Source organism: Melanotaenia boesemani, chromosome 8, assembly GCF_017639745.1.
Source record: "Melanotaenia boesemani isolate fMelBoe1 chromosome 8, fMelBoe1.pri, whole genome shotgun sequence".
Taxonomy (NCBI): Eukaryota; Metazoa; Chordata; class Actinopteri; order Atheriniformes; family Melanotaeniidae; genus Melanotaenia; species Melanotaenia boesemani.
The window spans coordinates 13444740-13461365 of NC_055689.1; the positions used below are offsets into that span (position 1 = coordinate 13444740).

At 39.3% G+C, this 16626-nt stretch overlaps 2 protein-coding genes across 2 annotated transcripts; one reads left to right on the plus strand and one right to left on the minus strand.

The window, feature by feature from the left end:
• Window positions 1-860: 860 nt before the first annotated feature.
• On the minus strand, window positions 861-9221 carry dars2 (aspartyl-tRNA synthetase 2, mitochondrial). Its single transcript, XM_041992595.1, has 17 exons — window positions 8765-9221; window positions 8492-8591; window positions 7272-7338; window positions 6978-7079; window positions 6702-6797; window positions 6476-6599; window positions 6319-6365; window positions 6127-6233; window positions 5771-5840; window positions 5151-5330; window positions 3817-3924; window positions 3559-3621; window positions 2948-3100; window positions 2623-2841; window positions 2405-2515; window positions 2221-2296; window positions 861-1903 (listed from the first exon to the last, which is right to left on the minus strand). The coding sequence occupies exons 1-17, from the start codon at window positions 8937-8939 to the stop codon at window positions 1716-1718; spliced, it is 1986 nt and encodes a 661-aa protein (XP_041848529.1). The 5' UTR covers window positions 8940-9221; the 3' UTR covers window positions 861-1715.
• Window positions 9222-9629: 408 nt separating this feature from the next.
• cryz (crystallin, zeta (quinone reductase)) lies at window positions 9630-14745 on the plus strand. Its single transcript, XM_041992596.1, has 8 exons — window positions 9630-9858; window positions 11250-11402; window positions 11508-11671; window positions 12976-13027; window positions 13588-13737; window positions 13813-13914; window positions 14059-14154; window positions 14390-14745. The coding sequence occupies exons 1-8, from the start codon at window positions 9751-9753 to the stop codon at window positions 14549-14551; spliced, it is 987 nt and encodes a 328-aa protein (XP_041848530.1). The 5' UTR covers window positions 9630-9750; the 3' UTR covers window positions 14552-14745.
• Window positions 14746-16626: the final 1881 nt, after the last annotated feature.

Genomic DNA, 16626 nt, shown 5'->3' on the forward strand with positions numbered 1-16626 from the left:
GACTTTGTGTTTTCTTTTTGTCCCACAGTGGCTTTAACGTTTCATACTGTAAATCAATATTCTGACTTTTATGTTTTTTTTCCAAATCAAAAGAAAGTTCATATTCATCACTTACTTCTTTGATCTGGAAAACAACTATTGATGCTGCACAACACCTCTGCAACGTTGGACATTATCACAGCAGTTTAAAACAAAATACAGAAAATACAAAGCATGATAAATTAACTGTGTCTTGCTGTGTGTTTGTTGATGGACTATTTCCTTTTTTTTTTTTTTTTTTTGTTTTTAGAAAAAGACTCCAAAATTCATATATTTGTAATATTTCTTTTGACTTTATAATTTTCCTAAAAGGAAAAGCTGACAGTACTTATGCATTTAAAGCTAATTTGCAGCAGCAAGAACATAGTTTATGCAATGTACACATTATTCATCAGTGCTCTGTGTATGTATTTCAAAAGTGTAAACTAAAGTGATATCTTCTGTATAGCTTCTTTAGTCAGGTATAAAAATTACAATTTAATCAGCTGGAATTATTCATTCATTCTCTGTACTGCTTTGTCCATTACAGGTCACGGGTAAGCTGGAGCCCATCCCAGCATTTTAGCAGGTGAGAGGCAGGGTACACCCTGGACAGGTCACCAGTCCATCACAGGGCCAGCTCGAATTATGTAAAGACAAAATAGCAGGACATGGTCTGAACAAATTAAAACATTACAAAAATATTCCACATCGGACAGCTTGACTTCTAACTGCAGCATTTTGCTTATTTGCTGCAGTGCAAAGCTTTTGTATTTCAGTCCAGAGAAAATGAATACTGAAAATGTTTGCCTTTATTACGAGTCACATTGAGTTTATCATCACCTTTTCCTTCAGCAATCGTGTGTGATGTGAGCAGTTTGTTGATTGTTCAGAGTAGCATGCCCTATTTTGTCGAGTGCAATAACGAAGGGGGGAAAAAGCCATTTCTACAGGTTTAAAGTTAATATTAATGTACTGCTCAAATACTTAAAATGAGTTTAATTTATTCCATGTGGCCACTGTAAAATTAGCAAACGAAGCAAATCTGCAGATCAGAGAAACCGACAGCAGATCTATTTTTGTTAACAATGATATTACCATTGTCATGAGTCTAAAAGAGTCAAAAAGAAGGTAAATACATAAAGAGACAGCTTTATACTGAACATGGATTTCAGTAACATGTTGTATCTGCACCCGACTGCAGGTTCATGAATAAGTAAGTGTTTTCTACATTGAGCATTGAAATAAAGGTCCCAGTGTGCTTAAATTTAGTAATGACTAATAAATAATGACAGTTTTTCTCAACAGCTTTATTCTTGTTGAGGTGAAACAAGCTCACAAACAAGAGACAACAGCTACCAGAGATTAAGTCCTCAAAACAAACTTTTTAAATAAAATCAAAAATTAGTTTAACCACAATGGTCTTTGTTACTGAAAAGAAAAGTTTTCCTCTTTTTTCCAACCTGTGTTTCAGATGTGGTCTGCATTTCTTTTTCCTCTTATTTTGAATCCTCAGTACTGAAATGGAGCCAAAACATCCCCTTCTAAAGATTTCTCCGCCTGCTGATGGCCAGGCAGCAGGTGTGCTACAGTCTTCAGATCTTTTCATTGACCTCATCCTGACCCGATTTTCCTCTGTTGTCGGGGTTACAGAGATCTGCAACAACAACCTTGATGTAAAAATATCTTTCTTCTCCTCACTTCCTTTCTCCTCCTCCATACTCTGTTGGCCATTTGACGGAAATGTGGTAAGGCTTCAGCTCCTCGTCAGATACCGAGTCGGGTGCGTGGCTCATGAGGTCATGACCTCTAAAGGACTTAGGGAAAGCAATGACATCACGGATGCTGGGTGCTCCGACTATAATGGAGACCAGTCGGTCCAAACCTAGATGAGGGTTAAGGCCAGTCAATACAGTTAAAACAATTTTCACTTATTGAATTCATTAGTTATGACTTTCTGATGGTATTAAAACATAATGCATCACCACCACTTTATAACTTAGCATATTCAAAGTTGTTTTCTAAGGGCTGAAGAAGTGTAATGCTGTATTACTGTCAGTGTTTTGTTTTTTGTTTTTTTATAGTTTTTCAAATAAATTTTAGTTTTAACATTTGTCATCTTTAATTTAATTAAAATTTTAATTACATTCAATTCTAAACATAGTGAAATCTAAGCAAGCTTGAAAGTAGAGGTAACCTTACCAAGGGCAATGCCTCCATGAGGTGGTGCACCTGAATGCAATGCCTCCAGCAGGTGGGAGAGAAGATTGGGATCCTCCTGCAATAAAAATATTTTGTACTCTGGTAAAATATCCAACTTCTACAACTTAAAAGCTGAGAGCCTGAAACACTAATGCTGAGAGGCTGATTCCATATCATCACTGACCTTGAGGATATTCGTCAAGACATAAAACTGCTCTGAGCCTTTGTGGATGCGAATGGAGCCTCCTCCAATCTCACAGCCGTTCAAAACCAGGTCATAGTGTTGACCTCGTACCTGTAAAGTACAGGTACTGTGAGAAGATTCTCTGTGCATCCCATATTACTATATTATTTTCTATTTCTACACATGTAAGCATGTCTAAAGGGATGCAACATGAGCACCCTGTGTGGCTCTGTGAAGAGAAACTGCACGTCTTCTGGTAGCGCAGCGGTAAATGGATGATGGGCTGACTCTAGCTCTTCTGGCTTGTCCTCTTTGGGCAAGAAAAGAGGGAAATCCACAACCCACAGAAATCGGAAGGCCGAAGGGTCGCGGAGTGTAAGACCTCGGGACTCCAGGAGCTGTGCGCTCTGCAGGCGAAGATTACCCAGTAACGGGCGCTGAGAGCATAAACAGGGACAAAAGAATACATTATAAACTAAATATTGTCTTTCCCCTACTGTGTTGTTGTTACATCATCAACCTGTCCCTATCTCTGTGTCTAACCACAGTTTGGAGGGGGCCGGCCGCTATCAGCAGCAGGTCTCCTGGTTTGGCTTCAGTCCTCCTCAGCAGGTCCTCCGTGACAGAGTCAGATAGCAGCTTCTTCAAGGAAGACTTTAATGTCCCATCTGGTCTGACCAGCACCAGACTCAGCTCCTTCATAGGATGAAAAAAAAGAGAACCTCTTTCAGTAATACTTAGAGCAGCTTCTCTGGTCCTATTTGAGTTAAAGATGCTTCAAAGTTGTTGCTTGTGTTTTTTCAGGGTATGTTATTGGTTGATAAGATAAGATAAGATAAGATAAGATAAGATAAGATAAGATAAGATAACTTTATTAATCCCTAGGAGGGAAACTACATTGCCAAGGACGCTTAACACAAAAACATACAACATCAGCACTACATTAATAGACTCTGCTACACACCATTACGACATCATTGCAACACAGAACACAACCATTAAAACAGGACTCTACAGGAGTGGGTGGAAAATGTTTTGTGCTCTCATGGCCCATTTAGGACAAAGCAACGATCCAACTAGATCTGCTACATCTTGATGAAGATTTAGATAAAGAAAAACAAGGAAGAGAGAAATAAAAGAGGAGAAAAAGCTACCTGTCCAAACTTAAGCTGGGCTGTTTGCCTCAGCTCTTCCAAATCCCTCCCAGTGAAAAGTTTCTGTCATCGAACACAGCGCAGTTTGAAACGAAGGAAAGAATGGTGAAATACAAGGACATAATTACAAAACAAAAGGTTTGTGTTAGCTCCTGTTGTTTGTAGTGTATCTTCACTGTATCAGACTGTGATCGTAAATGTTAGCTTTACTCACATTTTACAACATTTTCTTTCAGAAGAAATTACTTTCATTCTTACCGCTCCACTGGGGACACAGAGTGCTTGTACAGAGCCATCTGATTGGCTGAGAGCTGATCTGAGGAACACAATTTGTGTTGATAAGAAAACCTCACTGAGGTCGATCAGCTGGAAAGACAGACAGTGATTGAGACAAAAAGACAGATATGTTTAAAAAAAAAAAAGTAAGAAGCATTTTCCCTCTTGACAAGTAATATTTCTCCACAGCCAGCTTGAACACGATTCATGCTAACTGAGGTCTGGACAGATGTAATTCAAATATGTATACGTATATGTATTAACTAAATTCATTAGCCTTTTCGTAAATAATTATCATGTTTTCTTAAGTTAAAAATACCTAAACAAGGACATGCATTCAGTCTAATCTGAGTTTTTACCTGGATACAAGGACTTATGGTTAACTTGTGGGCTCCAAGTTAAGTTTTACTTTTGGTTTAAACAGTTTGTTTGCAAGATAGATTCTGCTGCTCAGGTGCGATACCACTCGGTCTTCAACCATTACGCAAAACATCTTTAAGCTCCTTCCTCAGAGTAGGAACGCAACCAGCTAGGCCCTCAGCAGAGTTAAGTGCATGGTGATCTCTAAAAATATTAAACAAAACGCTGAGAAATAAACAGATAATAAAGTTTAGGGTTTGTTGAGCCTTTACACAAATTGTAAAATAAATATTTGTCATCTATCATTACATTTAAAACTGTTATTTTTAACAGTTTTAACAGTCATACAAAACGCTGCTGCTAGAGTTTTAACCTGGGCTAAGAGATCTGAACACATCACACCAGTTTTAAAATCTTTACACTGGCTTCCAGTCAGTCACAGAATAGATTTTAAAACCTTTCTGATTGTTTACAAATCCCAGAATGGTTTAGGCCCAGAATACATCTGTGATATGTTCAGAGAATATAAACCTAGCAGAGCTCTTAGATCCAAAGACTCTGGTCAACTAGACCAAACCAGAGTCCAGACTAAACATGGAGAAGCAGCATTTAGCTGTTATGCTGCAAACAAGTGGAACAAACTTCCAGTGGAGATTAAACTTTCACCAAATGTAGACATTTTTAAATCCAGACATTTCTTTTCTCGTGCGCCTATGCATGAAATCTGCACGCTAACTTTTTAAATGATCTTGCTTTTAATCATTTTAATGTAATTTATGCTGCATTTTACTATTTCTAAATGCTTTCTTTGCATCATCTCTAATGCTTTTAATGTTTTATGTAAAGCACTTTGAATTGTCCTGCACATGAAATGTACAAATAAACTGCCTTGCCTTACAGTCACATGAAAGCTTCAGTTCCTTAATTAAAAAAAAGACCCCTGCAAAATCACTCACCTTCATACTGAATCTACTGTCAGGTTTGTCCACACCATAGTCCCTCATAGCTTCCTCATATGTCATAGTCTGGAAAGGAACGGTAATGGGACCTTTCTCTGAGGGCCAGGAGTACTGCAACAGACCCTCCACCAGGGACATGATACCTGCCTGGTCCACAAAAGACATCTCTATGTCTACCTGGAAGAGACAGTCAGAAGATATGTTAGTTTAGGAAATAATATCATACAACAAAGCGATTAAAGCTGTTGAAGTAAAGTCCAACCAAATCTACGACCAAGAACAGCAGCCAGAATAAATGTAAGAGAATCTACACACAGTGCATCAGCTTTAGCAGCATCTGCTAATGAATGCAAAGATGTGATGAATGAGGCGATGTAAAGTCTTCAAGAAGTTTATTAATAATGCTGAAGAAAAGAAAAACAAACAAGCAACTTAACTCTGCAAATCCCTGATCTGTGACCAGGTAAAGTCAGTAATAGACACAGACAGTTGAAATATACACATGGCCGCTCCATTTCTGAAACTTAAACCATGAAACCCTGGATGATACAGGTTAAAGTCTAACAATTTATAGTAAGAACCTGTTTGGTGAGACCCATTTCCCTGCTCCATCTCACCTGTGTGAACTCGGGCTGCCGGTCTGGTTTGGAGCCCTCATCTCTGTAGCACCGAGCTATCTGGAAGTACCTGTCACACAAATCGCTGATTGCAGTTATAGCGTGTCTTTGTTGTTAGCTTTGTACACGTATGTGAATGCTAAAATGTGGAAGCTTTCAGCTACGGTGTGAATATAACCAGACACAAAAACAAGACATGACTAATGCTGTGCACATCTACAGTTTCTTTTAAATGTACCCTGTTGCCAGAAATCAACCATGTACACAGGCGTTATACAGCTGTAACACTAAAGTTGTACAACACAAAGTAACAGTGTAAGCATCAGCCAGGACAAACACATTCAGTCTACACCCACCTGTCAACACCACCCACCATGAGGAGCTGTTTAAACTGCTGAGGACTCTGAGGCAGAGAATAAAACAAGCCTGGCTCTCTGGAGGGAACCACAAACTCTTTGGCTCCCTGGAACACATACAGGTGTATTATTTTACATAATATATGATGACAAGATAGGTGAGCCCGGTAGTCAGGAAAAACCTGGTCTCACCCCTGGCGTTCTTTTGAACAAGGTTGGCGTTTCTACATCCACAAAACCTACAAAACAGAAAACCAGAATCAGGGCACATCACATAAATCTGGGACTGAATCTGCTCCCAGTTGGGAAAACCCTCAGCAACCCAAAACAAAGAGCCTCCAGTCCATACCGTGAACATTACAGAGATACTCTCTCATCTTCATCACCAGCTGAGATCTGAGTCGGAGGTTCCTCTGCATCTGTGACGACCTCAGGTCCAGGTAGCGATACTGCATCCGTAATGACTCTGACTTCTGTACAATCCAGCAAAAAGACACAGTCAGTCCCAACTGTTGTTACAAATGATCAGTGAAAGGTGCTCACTGGTGCACCAGCGAGTAACATGAGTCGCTTACTTTGACAAATTCTTTCATCTCAAAAGGCAACTTCTGACACACGTTGAAAACATCCACGTCTTCGGCCAGGACCTCTATTTCTCCAGTTGGCATCTTCTGTTTTGAATATGACAGAAAAAGAAAACAGAGTATTTCAGTGAACTTTGAGGATGCATTTGATAAAGTAATGATGTTTTCACATATGGTCAAGTGGTGGAGGGAAGTATTCATTATATCCACACAGAGCAGAATGGCTTTAGATGGCTCTTTCATTATTATCCATTATCACACACAAACCTTGTTCTCCTGCCCTGCCGGTCGTTTTCTGACTGTTCCCGTAACCTTGATGACTGACTCGACTTTGACGTCACACAGCACTTGTTTTAAGTGATTCGCAGACTACAAAAAGAAAAATCAAATATGTGATCTACAGCAAAAATTTATTTTTATTTCTTGTTCCTACAAGCAGTAATTCGACATGTGTGCAAAAACTAGTCTCCTTATCAGCCTCAACAGCTTTCTATTATTGTTGTTAAGCATATAACGTCTTTATTAGTCCTGATAACTTTCATTGTTTGACGTCTGTCTTACCTCTTCCTGAGGAATTAGAACTTGAGTCAGGCCACTGAAATCTCGGACGATGACAAACAGCTCATGTCTGTTTAAAGCAGAAATAGATCATAAAAATAGTCAATAGTAGAGTTTGATCCCTGCTTTAGTTCTCTGTTCATTCTGTAGAATTATGGACATGCTGTGATCAATGTACCGGTACCACAGAACTTCTGTCGGCAGCAGTGTCTGACAGACTATCAGTCAAAGATCCACCTCTTTGGTCCAGTCTGGAATTCCTAAACTATAAATAGATTGCTGCAAAATTTATGGGACATTTATTGTAGTCTGAGGACGGTTCTTCAATACTTTGATTAAATCTTTACTTTAGTTCCATCAGTTCTCTCTTACCCTGTGAAATACTTCTGCATCCATGAAATAAGGTGGTGAATTTGTAACACATATTCATGCTTTTCAGGAAATACACCACAGACTTTAATGATTCTCTCAGATTTCTACAACTTTCACCAACTACAAAACAGAAAAATATTTACTGGGGGTAAAAAGATTTTATCTGTAGTATCATCAGAGGGTTCCACTGCCACCTGGAGCTACCACTCCATGCTCAACTTCACATACTTGGTGTGAACTGCTAACTAATGTCGAACTATTAGTTTAGTTTCGTCGTGAAACTAATTGGGAAAGAACTACGTAGCCTTTTTTCTTGTAGTCTACTTGTACTTCAAGTTGTACTAGCCAATCATGTGCTTTGGCTGGGTTCAAGCTTTGTGTGTGTATGCGACTGTGTGAAAGATCCTAATGAGTTTTTAATTTTTTATGTAATTCTGTTTTGATGTGTAAAGGCTTGTTTTGTTTTTAACATGCATGATTTGAATTGTGCTTAAATTTCTTGATCATGTAAAGCACTTTGTATTGCCTCTGGCATGAAAAGGGCTTTATAAATAAAGTTTGATTTGATTTTGAAGTAAATATTGTGTGGACATCCAAAAACATGGAACCTATTGGCCAAACCACCATCTTTACCACCACACCAAAAATGAGCTCTTTAAAAAATTATATGTATTCAAACAACTGGAGCTCACAAGGAGGGAGTTTTGCTCTGTTTATTTACTGGTAGTACCAGAAGCCCATAAGTATTGGCCACTGCACACAAATGCAGATCATCATTTGACAGCTAATGAGCTCCCACACTGATCAGTTATTTGCATCTTGGTTTCTAAATGACTTAAAGAGAATAATACCTGATGTATTGGACCCAGCCACATAGAGTGACCTTTTCTCCCACATGATCTGACCTCAGCTCTCCGCAGGTGTGACTCCTGAATGACAGACTGCTGAGACCTGGCAGCAAGACATAGATAACACTTGGGCTGTAAGAAGAAATGGTCTTCACTTACTGGTCCTTGCAACCAGACAACTAAAGACTATGTTAAAACCAGCTGCAGCCAGTCAGCACCTCACTCATCAAACACAGATGATAATGAAATAGGTTTATATCTAATCAGGCAGAGTACCTGTGGAGGCAGAGGCAGGTCTGTGCAGTGTGTCCGAGCAGCTCAGATGTCTGACCGGAGCTCTCAACTGCACGCGTCTTCCCCTTGAGGTCAATATTACCTTCTGATACCTGACAGAGGGAGTTCTAAGCCCACTGAGGAGTCTCTGTAGCAAAAACCTGCTTTTTGTTGCCATTTTTCATCCACATAAAGTAAAGATCAACTCAGAGGATCACGATGTTCCGTCAGCGTGTCTGGCTGTTAGAAAGACAAGAGCTTCTCTCAAACGGACAAACATTGCTTAACAGTTTCTGGATGTAATAACAACATTTTGAAATCAATAAGCGTGCTGTCAGGAGGAGACCTGTGCTGCTTCGGTCACTTCTATTATCTGCTCCAGGTTCCGCAACGCGCTCCGAGCGATTTCCTGCTCATATGGATGGACCGTTCAGTTTGTTTTCCATTGGCTCAATGTGGATCCACTCACGTCCAAGTCAGGGTCACGTAAACGGATGTGACGTCATAAACTGAGACGGAAATAAATACACCAAGACATGATTGATACGAAAAAAAGAGTTTAAAGCGCTTTTGAAAATACAGCAAATCTTTAAATGAATAATAATTATGTGGAAATAGAACAATAGATGTTATATTTAAAAAGTTTAAAATATCATTAGTATTTTAATTAATTTATAAATGACCTAGTATCTATTATTTTCTTCGCATTCCTTGATATTTCAAGCTGTTTGCTTTTTACTCCGTTAAAACTTAAAGACAGGTGATAGAGAATAAATGCAATAAAACGTCATCTAGGAGGTTATCAAGTCACGGACGTGTCTGAAACCCATTTTTTACGTGTACACGAGAGGGCACTAATGCGCCACGATCCCGAAGTTGTAAAAAAGAAGAAGAAAACCCAGCATACCAGACATCACGGGTTTTGTACTTGGAAACTGAGACGGTGTCTTTGCTTCTCATCCTGTTTGCAGAGCAGTGGGAGTGCAGACATGTCGGGCAGCAGGCTGATGAGAGCCATCAGAGTCAGTGAGTTTGGAGCTCCGTCAGTACTGAAGCTATGCTCAGATGTTGCTGTCCCGCAGCCTGGACACAGACAGGTGAGACGTGCTGGACACACTGCTGACTGGATCACGGTTCAAAGGTGAACGTTTCGCCAAAATAAGTCAACGAAAGATTACTACTGAGATAAACAGCACAGTGCACGAAATAAGTGCAGCTGCATCAGGTCTCATCAGAGTGAAATGGTACTGATTCTTAAAGCCACGACCATCAGATCTCCAACATTAATTATGTCCTATCTGCAAACACAGATCAACGCACGCAAGCTTTCTGCTGATATGTTAGATGACCAGTGTTTGTTACAAGCAATGCAATGTTGGTCACTTTATAATGCCTGTAATTACATGCATTAATGAAGGCATTACTTCATTAATCTCTTTATTAATCCTTATTAAACATTTTCATCATTGTATACTCATATTCTTAATGTGTAGAAGCAAGAAACGCTGGATAGAAGTGCTAGCTTTTTTTTTCTTTTTTTAACTGTGACTGAGTGACTGACAGCTGTGACAGCCAATCACGTAACAAGAAGCACAACGACGGAGCCAACCAGATCAGTTTAAATAGTTTATAGGCGGGACTTTAATCTGCGCTGGTTCTGAGAGAGCGCGGTAACTCAGTTGTCCTGTGCCACGGAAAATGGAAGGGACTACCAAGGAGTTGCTGGATATTTGTAGGGACATGTCCTTGTCGTCTCTACCCAATTCTACGCCCATGGTACAAGGTTAACTTGACCCCTGGAGTGAGAATAATGTGTGCTAAGACACTGAGTTTCACTGAGGCGTCCAAACAACACCTGCCAAGATAAGAATGGCCTCGGAGACAGAACGCGATCTTATTTACAGCTACACTGTTTTATGTTTCCCTCCCTCCGTGGGTAAAAGTCTCTACACATCATTCTTTCTCTACACAACCTCACCAGACTATAAGATGGTCTGTGTGATACCCTTCTTGGACAAATTTCTTTTCTCTTTCTAATTAACTTTAACTTCACTCATCCAGACTCTTGGTTGTATTTTTTTTACTACAACATATCCCAAGGTATTCATAAGATTGCACGGTCTCAGTCGTTTGTCTTTTCATATTGACATATTGCAATATGTAAAAATGCATATTGCCTTTTTTTCTGAAATCAGTAGCCATGTCTGGTTTTCTGAGTGGTGAGTTGTAGATGTGAATCCTCATACCACTTGGTATCTATACACTTGGTATATATATACACTTGGTTGTATAAGGTGTCAGTAATTGGGCAATGACTGTTTACTGGATAAGATTTTATTTAGAATCCAGTGCTCTAATTTCTCTTTCGTACTCTATTTAATATCATATTGTCTTAAAACAAACAAATTTTTCCCTCACAGCTGTGAACACAGTCTGTCTGAAATGTCTCTGTTTAGTCTGTGTTGTAAATCACTTTGTCTTGTTGCAGGTGTTGATCCGTGTCCTCGCCTGTGGAGTTAACCCTGTGGAAACTTACATCCGCTCTGGATCTTATGCCCGGAAACCCACTCTGCCATACACTCCGGGCACCGATGTAGCCGGAGTGGTGGAAACTGTTGGGGAGGGAGTTATTGCAGTAAAGGTAAAGTAAGCACATTTCCATAAAATACAAATAATCCATATCTTGATTGCCTGACATAATTAATAATAAGTTAATTGTTAAATCAATCCCAGGTGTGTTTTCCAGGCAGGTGATCGGGTCTTCACCACAGCCACTGAGACCGGAGGTTATGCAGAGTACACTGTTGCTGCTGATGACAGTGTTCACAAGCTGCCTGATGCTTTAGGCTTCCCACAGGGAGCATCCATAGGCATACCATACTTCACTGCATACAGAGCTCTGGTTCACAAGTAAGACCACACCTTTCCAGGAGTGAAATTAATGAGTGCAACATCTGGATGGTTGCAACCATAGGCCTGCAGGTTTTCAGAAGTCTTGGGAATCTGTAAATTGAACTACTTCTCATTGTTCGTATTAATAATCCCAACATTAAATGAGAATCAGCTTGATGTAAACTCAAAGGAAGTACACTCACCAGCCACTTTATTAATAGTATCTCTTGAATTGCTTGGTAAGACAAACATGTGCAATAACCGGATTACCAGCACAAGACTCTGATCACAAGCATTTGTACTACTGGGACTGGAACTACTAGTCCAGTCTGTCACTAACAAGGTGGACTTAATAAAGTGGCTGGTGAGAGTAAATCTGTGGTTAAGTAGAATAGAAAAGTGTTGACTGGGCTTCTGTTCCTGGACAAAAGAAAGAAAACTGAGGTAGCAGTTAGTTTAGCAAAAAAAGATGAACTAACATGAATTCATCATTTTTCATTGGTTAACTCAGGGGTAGGCTAGTTCAGTCAGGTTTCAGATGTTTCCCTGCTCCAACACACCTGATTCAAATTAAATGGATCCAACAGCATATAAAGTTCTGCTCAGTGACTCATTAATTTAAATCTGGTGTGTTGAAGCAGGGAAACATCCAAAACTAGCAGGATTGCTGCCCTTTAGGACCCAATTTGCCCATTAAATTAGATGCTGGGTGCATAAAAAGGTCTTGCTGTTACTTTACTGGGCCTGTCAGAAATCCTTTAATTCCAGCCTGTCTGTCAGAACACTATGTCTGAACTGTCTTTTTTCATATTTTTATTAAATTAAGGCAAAGAATACTTTAGATATGACCTGGAAAACTCAAAGGGAAATGCCAAGTGTCAAATAACTGTCTTACCAAAAGGAATTTTCATGTAATGACTGAATCAGATGACAGTATTAACATTTTTTTTAATGTAAATAAGCAGAAGCCATAAACACAGTCACCACAAACAACTCAACATACAGTACTTTGTAGCTGTATTAGTTAAATATAAGTTAAATAGTAAAGACTGCACTCTGGTGGGAGGTATTTTACAGCCTCTTACAAAGAACCCATCATCATCTCTCCATGGTCAAATCCACAATCAGTCAGAATGCAAATAATCTTTTATTTTCCAACTTTATGACTGTCAGTCTGCTTATTTACACACTCACAAATATAGGAACTTAATCTGTAATTGCTATGAATAAAAAAGCCTCTCATAGCACGTTTTATAACCTGCAAATGTAAGAAACTCAACATTTTTTTTTATAAATGTGTGTTTTTTTGTGTTTGTGTGTAGAGCTCGTGCCAAAGCTGGAGAGACCGTCCTCATCCACGGTGCCAGTGGAGGGGTGAGATGAGTTTTCAGCTTGTCTGCACCACTGAAACTAAATAAATACTAGTAATACCCAAGACAAATAGACATGTTCCCTGTACTGGAAGACAACTCTTTCTTTATTAACTCCTTTATTATTAACTCCAACTGTGCTGTAGAGCTGACATGACAACTATATACTAGCATTGCTAGCTTTTGGCTTTACAAAAATAAATCAGAGGTACAAATTTCTAAAAAAAAACAAAAACAAAGTAATAATAATAATAATAATAATGAATTAGATTATGTTGACAAAGATGGAATAAAATAAACCTTTAGCGTTTATAACTCAGTTTCTGACTTTAGCTGTTTGCTAATGCAGACTTGTTTCAGGTCAGTAAGTCAGAAAAACAGCAGCACATATGATTTTAAATCTCTTCTTACTTTACTGACTTATCCTGCTGTGTCTGTTATTAACTTACTTTGTCAAATTACTACTCTTAAAAATCTGGAATGTTAAATCTTGGCACTATCCTCTCCAGCTCCTTGACAGTAATAGATATTGTTCTCATATCAGACATTTTCCTCCATCAACAGGTGGGTGTTGCAGCATCCCAGCTGTCTCGTGCTCTGGGCCTCAGGGTGTTGGGGACAGCAGGGACACCTGAGGGGATGAAGCTGGTTCTCAATAATGGAGCTCACTTGGCTTTTAATCACAGAGAGGAGGGATACTCAAACAAAATCATGGTATTCACACACTCAGGAGGAAGGTAAGCAAGAATAACATTTTAAAATTACATGAATATGGATTTTGTGCTTCAGGAGGCCACAGAGGGCCGAGGTGTCGATGTGATAGTGGAGATGCTGTCAAACGTCAACCTCAGCAAAGACCTCCAGATGCTGGCCTATGGAGGGCGTGTTACGGTCAGTCTGGAGCTTCTTACTGCACAGCCTCATCTCTAAACCGGAGCTTACTATTTCTGTTACTGCATGACTGCCACTTCAATTTTATTTAAAGCACTTGCAAGAGCCCCATAGCTTTGTTTCTGCTTTGCCCTCTTTTTGTAGGTTGTTGGCTCCAGAGGTCCAATAGAAATCAATCCCAGAGACACCATGGCCAAAGAGAGCTGCATCATGGGAGTGGCCCTTTTCTTTTCTACACCGGTAACTTGCAGTGATGCCACAGTCACTCCACATACATGACTTTTACATGTCATAAATGGTAGCTGCATGCACTTAAACCTAAATGAAACTTTCCCTGCATTCTACAATCTTTATGCACATTTTTTTATATGACCAGACTCTCAGTGCTGCAGAGCAATCCCATAATAACATAAATAGATAAATCCTGCAACCATTTAGTTGTAGTCACTTTTCTCCATCGTCTGTTATCTCTCAGGAGGAGAATAAGGAGTGTGCAGCACTGCTTTATGCAGGGATGGAAGCTGGTTGGTTGCGTCCGGTTGTCGGTTCCCTGTATCCACTCGACAAAGCCGCCCAGGCCCACCACGACATCATCGAGTCTCCTGGAGCTGCTGGGAAAATGGTTCTGACCATATGATGATATACACATAAAATCTGCAGTTAACTCCACTAACTGACAATCCCCAGCAGGGTTTGCTAACAGTTGTCTGTCTTTTCTTTAAATGACACATGAGAAAATTACCACTATGCACACTTTTAATTCTTCAGTTAGAAAGTATTTGTATCAAATGCAAACTTTGAATGAAAGTGAATAAAAACAAAATCATACTAGCATTTTTTCTGTGATAATTGTATTAAGACAAACAATTTAGCTTTAGGTGTGACATTCAATGCTCATTTCAGTCCGACATGACATCTGTGACTCTCAGGTTACAGTCACCGTTGCTGAGCATGCCCAGAAAACAGCCAGGTAACCTAAGCTTGACACATTCAGACTCAGTTCATGCTCCAGCACCGTAGCAACCGGTAAACGATGGCGGCTTGAGTTTAAATGAGCTAACGGAGCTAATCCTCACTCTTATGGGGCTGTATGTGACTGGAGTGTATCATGACATCAGCAGAGGCAGATCTTTGGGTTCTGTTCAAAAGGTAAGCAGTTCTGAAATTATGTCTGAACGCTGAACGTTTTTTATATGATTTTGGAATGGATGTAGATTCTCATAAACTAAAAATATGTACCTAAACAGAAATCAAATGGATGGTATAGGACAGTGATCTCCAACCCTGGTCCTCGAGGCCCACTGCCCTGCAGTGGTTGGTGATCCCTGGTGTAGGAAGTAAACAACAGCAGTTGATAAGTAGTTGTTGACGTCTTAGTTCTACATAACAGTCTAGTTACTGTTACTATGAAGAGCCCAGCAAAGATACGTACTGTAGGTACAATCCTGGGTATCTGAACAGATTGAATGAACCCAGTTTACAGGATGAGAAGATTAACAGAGCCCAAGAGTAAACAGGGACAGAAGAATTTGAACGGTTTGCTTGTATTAGCGGGACACTGGATGGGCTTAGTGAAAGGCTCTCAAATGAAATACTTTAGCTATAGTAGTAGACCATTAGAAGTTCAGTAACTAACAGCTGACCAGGAACCTACTGTAAGCCTGCATTAAGCAAAATTCACAACACCCTCAGCTGCATGCATTAAAATAGAAATTAAGAAAAAGGAATATTCCAAAGCCCCACTACAACAATAAAAAGGACTCGTAAGTGGATTAAGGCAAAGTCTACATCTTTTAAAAACTTTTCATATTTACATTGATTAAAAATAATTAGCTTGAATATCCCGCTTGGTTCCTAGGAAATTATTGTTTCTGGGCCTCCTGCTTCAATAGATTTCCTCCCAGTTTTATTTGTGCTCAGCTCATCACAGCTGTACAGCTAATATGGGAGGGTTGTTTGGCTGTTCAGAGGAATGCCACTGAAGTGAAGTTCAGAACAACTACGAAGGCAGCCACCAAAGTCATATTTTTAACATCTGTTTATAATTGCCCTTTGAAATGTTCAAGTTCATTCCCACTTGTACAGCCCTTTCATTATCCCAGCCCTGAGACAAAATGTCTAGAAGATATGTAATTAGCACCACCTGTGATGAAAATAGTTTTGAGTTAACATATGTGGTGAAGTATTTGTCTGAACTCTTTATATTTTCTGATTTAATGATAATGTTCATGTAGTTTGTAGACTCTAAGTTGAGTCTCAGTGATAACATGTACTTTCTTTTGTTGCATTAATTTTTCCTTTGGGCTTTAATTCCAGTAGTCTCTCACATTGCTTGTGATTGTTCCCCAGAAGAAATGCTCTTCAACTTATGAAAAAGAGAATCCCTTTTTTTTTTTAATAATGTGAAATTTAAATGATATTGCATAAGGGTTCACTTCTGTTGCATGCAGAACATGCATACAGACACATAAACAAAAACAAAATAAAAAAAAGAGATACTCTACAAAGAGGTGCAAAACCATTTCAAAGATTTAGACACGGGTTTAAAGAATGTCAACTGCAAAGCAATAAAATGAACAAAACAATCACAGAAAGGAGATGAAGACGCCTCATAATGTGTTACCATAACAGTTTATAAAATAACAACATGGTGAGTACAATATCGCCCACAAAGGGGCAAACAGCAAGAGCATTTAGAAAGCTCATCCTCTG

Bases quoted from the DNA above. Each gene is read 5' to 3' on its own strand.
- cryz (XM_041992596.1), top strand. From the start codon at position 9,751: ATGTCGGGCAGCAGGCTGATGAGAGCCATCAGAGTCAGTGAGTTTGGA. The intron at 9,859-11,249 runs GTGAGACGTGCT...GTCTTGTTGCAG, and splicing joins CGCAGCCTGGACACAGACAG to GTGTTGATCCGTGTCCTCGC. The intron at 13,028-13,587 runs GTGAGATGAGTT...CTCCATCAACAG, and splicing joins TCCACGGTGCCAGTGGAGGG to GTGGGTGTTGCAGCATCCCA.
- dars2 (XM_041992595.1), bottom strand. From the start codon at position 8,939: ATGGCAACAAAAAGCAGGTTTTTGCTACAGAGACTCCTCAGTGGGCTT. The intron at 6,366-6,475 runs GTATGGACTGGA...TCTGTTTTGTAG, and splicing joins GTATCTCTGTAATGTTCACG to GTTTTGTGGATGTAGAAACG. The intron at 1,904-2,220 runs GTAAGGTTACCT...ACCCTCATCTAG, and splicing joins TCATGGAGGCATTGCCCTTG to GTTTGGACCGACTGGTCTCC.